Here is an 8,153-nt window from a genome sequence, read left to right as displayed (position 1 = left end):
GCACTTAAAGAACAGGCCACCATTTTTACATACTGAGATATGTTCTTACTTGAGCTTAGACGAGTTGATGCGTACCTGTCCGGTCTTTTGCGTGCCCTCAGTCACGAAAAAAGACCAAAGATAGCATTTGGCCTCTCCAGTATATTCCTATAGCTCCAAACGGGGGTGAAGTTGGAAGCTACTACGCTCTTCCACGGGCACACACAAAGACCAGACAGGTACATATCAACTCATCTAAACTCAGGTAAGAACATATCGCAGTATGGAATTGCCCATGTAGTTGATGGGAGCACATTACGCAAAGCTTACATGGGGCAATTGTAAACCTGAATGATGTTTTGTTTGGAGTAGGGGAATCACTTTTCAAAGCAGTGTACCGAAATGATGTAAATTATAATAATAATAATAATAATACATTTTATTTATAATGCACTTTACATTTGACACCAAATCTCAAAGTGCTACAGTGGACAGCATAGTTAAAAACAAAACATTATAAATTACGACACAGCATATATTAAAAGACAAGACTAAAAAACCAAAGCATTAGCTGTTAAAATAAGCTTTTGTAAAAAGGTGGGTTTTAAGTCCTTTTTTAAATGTGTCCACCGTCTGTGGGGCCCTGAGGTGATCTGGGAGGGTGTTCCACAGGCAGGGAGCAGCGGCTTCAAAGGCCCTGTCGCCCATGGTTTTGAGCCGTGTCCTGGGCATGACCAGACGGTGCTGTTGGCCTGACCGGGTCCTGGTTGAGGTGTGTGGTGTGAGCAGTTCGGTGAGGTAAGTGGGGGCCACACCGTGCAGACAGTGATGGGTGTGCAAGAGTACCTTGTATTGTATGCGGGACTGAATGGGGAGCCAGTGCAGTGTACGGAGGATGGGGGTGATGTGCTTGTGTTTTCGCACCCTCATCAGGATCCTGGCAGCGCTGTTTAATTAATTATTTATTATTATTAAATTATGCCCATGCATCAAGCTCATCATGTTAGTCGCAACAGTTTCTCACACCTCCACTGTCTGTTGCCAATATCTTGCCCATGCACATGCTAATATTAGTATTAGCTTAGAGGGAGCCTGGCCTTGTGTGATTTCTCTTCTCTGCTCTATTGTGGAAGTGTCACGTCCACAGCAAACACAACAGCCCCATATTAGTGAATTATCCAGCTCACAGGAATTAGGCCCCATAGTTCATTCGCAGGAATCCGGCTCTGACAGGCCTCTCCCCATGGACGAATAAACATGGAGTCCTCACTCAGCGCTGCTCTCCGCACTCTTTACTGCACATCCACGACATCTGCTGTGCCCATGGCTGCGCTGAGCTGTCTACTGAGCAATGTACGATAAATATATTTCAAAAGTGCATTTATATATATTTTTTTAATTTTGCATCTGTGCTTTGTCCTAAAATGTGTCCCCAAAATAAAGAAAATAAAAATACTTCATAATTCAATTGTATAAGGTTTTATGTTTATGATCAGCTGCATTGTCAAAGCCTGTGGAATGGACATGTTGTTGATATTAAATCTCACTCACACACCTGCTGTGAGTGTTTTTTTACTCATCATTTGACCTAATGTCTTGAGTATATTAAAACAAATCACCTTAAAACCAGGGAGGACATCTTTGTGAGTCCAAACATTTGGACAGAAAGCGAGCGGAGAGAGACAGCGTGTCCGGTTGTCCATCTTGTGTGCAAGCAGCGGGAGCTCTGTGCTGCTGATGTGATATATGGCTCTGCCCATGCCTGCTCTATAGGAGGCAGTTTCATCTCTCTCTGCAGGAGGAGTAGATTTATGAGGCTGAAAACTGAACGCCTGTATATACACTTTCCTCAACTCACACCCATCTGCACCAAACTGTTCAAAATCTTTTACAGCTCCCCTAAATACAGTAGCATTGGTGGGTTTTGAGATTAACTAAAAACAAACTATTTCGATTCTAGACTGCATCAATTGAATATGCCATGTCACAATTTGTGCTGTGAGAATGCATTGGAGGAAATTAGACACATTAAACAATGCCAAACATGACCTTTCTCACATAGCACTCAATGAAAAAGCTGTATGTATGGCCAGACAAAAACAGCTGGAATCAGAAAGAACACAAATATGAAACCAGTTGTCTTATAGTTCAATCATCAGTGAAGGTGTTAGCACCACTCTGATGTTCTCTGTTTTACTCTTCACCAGCAATTCTTTCGCTTTTATTGTGTGCATTTATTTGTGAGTGTTTTATACATAAGTAAATTGGTGTGATGCCAAGCAACCACAACATTTTAGATCATTTAATAAAAGCTGGTTGTGCCAAAAAACGAGAGAAACGCCATTCTGTTTGTTAAAAGTCCATGCTTTGTTACAAAAGTATCAGTGCTCATCTGTAGCTTCACAGCATCAGGTTAGACCTCAAAAGTCACTATCTTGAGCTTGAGACTTTATTGCCTCAGTTGGAAAATGAGTCCTCTGCATCTGACCCACCCTTCAATGCCAATGCAAGCAGGTTGTCAGAGGCAGCAGCAGGGGAACCATCTCCAGATCTTGAGCTATAGGTTCATGGTCAGGAGTACATGTGCATGTGTGACCTGAAACCAGAGCACCCAGAGGGATTGTCCCACCCAGTCCACCTTACCCACATAAAGGCCCCACCTGACCTGGGAACAGACCCTTTCTTGCTGTGAGGCAAGAACACTCATCCTCCCTGTCATATTCCCTTCACTGAGAAGTCCACTATACACTATTGTATGTATTCTTTGGGAAATCCTCAAGTAAAGGCCTTAGGATCTGTATGTAGGTCATATATGAAATGTAAGAGGGAAAGTTTCTAGTCTTAAGGCATTATGATACATTACATGCTATATCTTACAATACAGGCGTTGTATTACACGGTGCTTTTTGTGTTGTAACCGACTCAAATAATGTGACTTTTTTATTTGCATGTTGAACTTTCACAGATTTCTTTTTGTTTTGAGAATACCTTTTCTATGGGGCTATATTTATATTTTTCTTGTCTATAATATGAATGCAGAGCTTCATGATTCAGTAAAATAGTGAACAACAAGTTTGAAAGAATTTTATTTTTGACAGTATTTTGATGAAAAGATATAAAGACAAACTGAAGATAAAGAGAGACAATACGTTCTTTGACACAATGTGATAGTTATTTTTGAATTAACACTTTCTAAATTGTATTAGATTATTCAGAAGGCAATATTTATATTAACATTATTATGTGAATGCTTTAGCAATAGATTTGTAATCTCATAAGGCAACACATTTTGAAAATAGATTTTATTTATATCTCAGGGTTAGTAACTTCAATAACTTAAACATAATACTTTGAAAAGTACTTTAACTTCACTTTCACAACACGCATTCACAATCAGTGGTGGAATTTCCAAAAATCATTGCCCCTTTGTTGTCGTCTCCTAAAAGCATATAAAGTGCAGACATGCAATAACACTTATAGCTTTCCACATCCTTTTGAATTAATTTTAAAGACTAAAATGATCTACCTAATGTTACAATGGTGCACATTTTCGCTCTATTGCAATTCTAACACAGGTAATGCTACATCTTAAAATATAGTAGAACATTCATAAGCCTCTTGGTGGGGTCAATCCACAAGCAGAAAACTTCAGAAGCCGTCAGAAATCTCTAGGAAGTGTCCCAAATGTGAGAAGCCTCCTCAGTTTCTAAGCTTTTTATAAAACACAACACCAACAATGATGCCAATGAGACAAGCAGTAGCAAGGATACCAACAGCCACGCCAAGACCAACAGAGGAGTTATGGCCTTTACTGGTTTTATCTGTGTGTGGGCTGGAAACTAATGAAGAAGGTTTGGTGACGATTTGTGAAGAGGTGAGGGTGTACTGACTATCGGGATCTAATTCTTGGATATCCCTCTTTCTTCTCTCAGAGCATTGCTTGAAGATGCTGCAAGTGCTCTTCTCGCACAATCTGGTGATGCAGTGGAGATAGTAAGTGGACACAAACTCATCTTGTTGCTCGATGAAACGAAAAGCAGGAAAGACGAATCTTGCGCTTTGGCTTTCCCCATTGCTGATCATGCTGGTAAATTTATCTTTGTTGCAGGGCACAAACAAGTTGAAAAAGCTGGAGTTGTCAGGCAGCGGTGAAATGGTTGCATAGCAGCGGTCTAGAAGGACGTGGTACTGGGTAGTCAAGTTGGTGGCCTTGACTTCAACATAGATGTTCTTCCGCAACTCTACAGCTTCAACTGACATGTCCAATTCGTCATTAAAATTTTCATCAATGAACAGTGTCATGCTCAAGGTGCTCAAGAAGGTGCCGTTTCTGTCAGTAACGGACACGGAGGAGCCTGAAACGTTGACTTGCGTGTTGTTGACGAGGTACTCTAAGGGGTATTCGCAAGAGTAGTAGTACTTCAGCTCGGCGTTGTACGTGACTAAGCCTGTGGTGGGGTCTACAGCCTGGACCATGCCGCTGATGTTGACTCTCTGAATGTTGGAGAAGTCGGCGAAAATCCCAGTGCCAGGGGAACTCGTGTACCTGAAGATACTTCCACAGGCGTTGGTCGAGTTCAGGGGGAAGCTGAATTTGGCAACAGGCGGGGAGACAGTGGTGTCCAAGGTTGCACGGCAGTCTTCGCTATCGATTTGGTTCATGATAAGATGTGACTCATTGTAGCCTGTGTAGACAACTGGACAGATCTGGATCAACAAAGTCATGGTCGTAGTGCCACATATTACATTGATGTCGTCCAACTTTGGTCTCCGGGCTTCATCTCCACAGCTAGTGACGGTAGGAGTACTTCTTGCTAAGGCAGGCCAGAGGAAAAGTATAAGAAAGAACTTCATTTTTTTTCTGAACGATGAAAACTCTGCAAAAAGTCTGTATCTTGACTGCCAGTTTCCAATGCGCTCAGTGCTCGGTTGTGTTTGAGGGTCTTTATAGGTGTGCGGGTCCTCTGGGATTGGCCAAAAACAAGGTCAGTGCATCTTGCTATTTGTGAACACCATCATTGTGCTAAGGAGAAAAGGCATAAGACCCTATCCTAAGGGCAACATCTGTAACCAGAAGCCGCTGCTCCAGTGAAAACAATGGCTTTGTTCATCTTCTTTAAAATATATATTACACGTCCTCCATTACTGATCCTTTATTCACTATATTCAAGGCAGAGCTTAGTGTTGGCCAACATCACCAGTGACCTGTTGGCTCCAACACAATTCTTTTTACTAGATTTAGAGGGGTTACCAGGCATTTTGTTTTTAAAGAAAGCATTGGATATTTTGCATCTACAGTATATTATATATATATTATATTATATTATATATTATATTTTCGTCCAATAAGATTTGATGGAGTACACTCCTCTGTTCCTCAGCTGTTGGAGCATTTAACAAAAATCACTTTATGCTCCACCGGCAATAATATATTTTCTTACCCTTCTCTGATGCGTCAGTAACTAGACACACTTTTGACCACCATGAGGTCAATTGTTGTTGATGTTTTTCGGATGTTTGGAGAAGCCGGGTCATGCAGATCCATTTGTTTATTATTAAAGAAACTCGAGCTGAGCAGCAACAAAGAAGCACACATAGAAGAACACATAGGATTCATATATTGTGACATAAACTTGGCAGGGGTCACTGAACTTGTTCTGGAACAAATGTTTTGTACTCCTTTAGCAAATTGTAAACATTGGTAAAACAATGTGCATCTAATTATAAAGCATTTGTCTTAATTATTTGAACTTGCACACTAATTTTCTAGCATTTCTGGGAAAGCCACCCTGAAAAGAGACCCTGCAAGTTGTCAAATTCGGCCATAACCTCATATTGGATCACGGCATTTTAATTTAGTGGCTTCCTCTTGTGTTGTTTGTAATCAAAATGGTGTAATCAAGTATACAGCCTTAATGAACTTTAGTACTATGCAGTTCCAAGCAAAGGTGACAATGTTAACACCACACACATATAGTGTAAGTTTAATATGGCTAACCCATGATAAACAGATGATAAACAGATTGATATTAAATTTCATGAAGCGCAAAGGTTGTGGCTTATGACCCATAGCATGCACAAAACTAGAAAAATATCTAAAATTATCCCAGCAAAAGTTTGGGTGTGAACCTTTTGCTTGGCACCTACAGTTCATGACATTTCTAATAATGTTTACATTAACCACAGCGGAGGAAAGTTACTCACCACGTTGTATTATTTGCCGAGAGGAGATTCCTTCTATGACCCAGTTTGCCTCATAATAATAATGGCCCAACCTGTATCCAGGTTCCTTTGTTTGGACAAATAATGAACATCATGAAATAAGGCTGCAGGATATAACAGCATGCTACGTCTGAAAGGATGGAACGGTTGTTTCATCGGTTTTGTGGGGCAAATGGAGACATGCTCACATATGGAATCATGTTTTAGCTTTTTTTTTTTTAGCATTTTAACAGGAGTTTAGGTCTTTCATGCAGGCATGTCCTAGTGGGACAAGGCCTTGTGGAAGACCCAGGACACGGTGGTGGGACTATGTCTCCGAGCTGGCCTGGTGTCGCCTCGGGGTCCCCCCAGAACAGCTGGAGGAGGTGTGTGTGGATCGGGAAGTTTGGGCATCTCTGCTGAGACTGCTGCCCCCGCGACCCGGCCCCGGATAAAGCGGAAGAAAATGGATGGATGGATGGATGTGCAACCATATTTCTCAAAACCATTTGGGGTCAGAGGATATTTGCTCTAAGGACCAGATTTGGGGTTCATGGCCTGATATTGCCTAAATTTGTTTGTAATGAGGCATTATACAGCTCTATTTAATAACTTTGTGTACTTACTTGCTCACTTTTAGAAATATTTTGTTCATGTTTGACGCCAAAGAATATCATGTGAATTCAAGGTTCTTAATCTCCTAATCCCCGGTTTAACCGAGCACCAGCATCTCCAGGCCTCTGATCACTATGCCAGAATTGTCTTTGTGGATTTTACATCTGCCTTCAGTTCTATAGTTCTATAGTTACTGCGCAGACTTATGGATCTTGGTGCTAATGGAGGCATAATCAAGTGGGTCAGAGACTTTTTGTCTAATTGTCCACAAAGAGTTATACTTGGTTCTGACATCTCAGAAGAGACTGCTACAGGTGTACCTCAGGGGACAATTTTATCCCCTATGCTTTTTTCTATTTACACAAATGTTTTCAAATTCAAAACACATCTCATCACAACGATTTAAATACGCTGATGATGTGGCGCTGGTCGCTTTATTACAGAAAGGGAACACTGAGATGGAGAGTCAGTATTTTAATAACTTGTCTGTTACAATAGTGGTGTGTGGAGCTTTTTAGAGAATAACGTTCTTAGAACAAAGGAGCTCATTGTGTGTAATGACAATGAGGCACAGACACCTGCACAGGTTCATGGTCAAAAGGTCCAAATCGCTGACAGCTTCAAATATCTCGGTACACACATAGATGGAGCCCTCACTTTTCTTGAGAACACTGACTTTATTTCTAAGAAGTGCTCACAACGTTTGTATCTGCTTCACAAACTGAATAATTTTGGAGTGAGCCAGTCCACTCTTTAAACGGTGTATAAGAGCTATGTTGAGAGTATCCTCACCTTCGACATGCTAATGTGGTATGGTAACCTTCGTGTGAAGATTAAGAACAAACCCCAGAGGATTGTGAACATGAGCTCAAAGATCATTGGGAAGCCACAGAGTTTATACAAGGAGCGCTTGGGACATATTCATAAATGAATCTTCCCACCAGCTAAACAATGAGTTTGAACTACTGCCATCAGGACGGAGACACAGAGTCATACCCGCAATTACAATTATGAGAACTCCTTTGTGCCGAGATAAAAGCTGCAAACTCTTTAAAGTTGTAAGGGAAGCTGTTCTTTGAGGCCCTATGAGGCATAAACCTGCATCGTTTTGCCTTTTTCAATGTTTTTTAAGACTTTGCTGCATGTAGTATAAGAAATGTGGCGCCACATGATGTTCTGGATGTGTTTTTATGTATCTTAAAGGTCACACCAAAGACAAATTTCCAGGTTGGTTTCGTATTCGTATTCATTGAAAGCTAAGCTAAAAAACATCTAAGATTTTTCCTTGCATTGTTGCCAGGTTGTTGTTTTTTGTCACTTTTTTTTTTTGCCTGTTTTGTTGCATTGTTTTAGTTTTT

General features: G+C 40.9%; 1 protein-coding gene across 1 annotated transcript; it reads right to left on the bottom strand.

Annotated features, from left to right (window-relative positions):
* Positions 1 to 3,678: 3,678 nt before the first annotated feature.
* LOC306967893 (zona pellucida-like domain-containing protein 1) lies at positions 3,679 to 4,833 on the bottom strand (the record flags this gene model as incomplete). Its single annotated transcript, XM_079563087.1, has 1 exon — positions 3,679 to 4,833. One exon carries the CDS (start codon positions 4,831 to 4,833, stop codon positions 3,679 to 3,681), a length of 1,155 nt encoding a protein of 384 aa, XP_079419213.1.
* Positions 4,834 to 8,153: the final 3,320 nt, after the last annotated feature.

This window comes from Gobius niger (assembly GCF_951799975.1).
Source record: "Gobius niger genome assembly, chromosome: 9".
Classification (NCBI taxonomy): Eukaryota; Metazoa; Chordata; class Actinopteri; order Gobiiformes; family Gobiidae; genus Gobius; species Gobius niger.
Note: the sequence above shows the minus strand (reverse complement) of the source record. Positions and strands in the feature narration are given on the sequence as shown.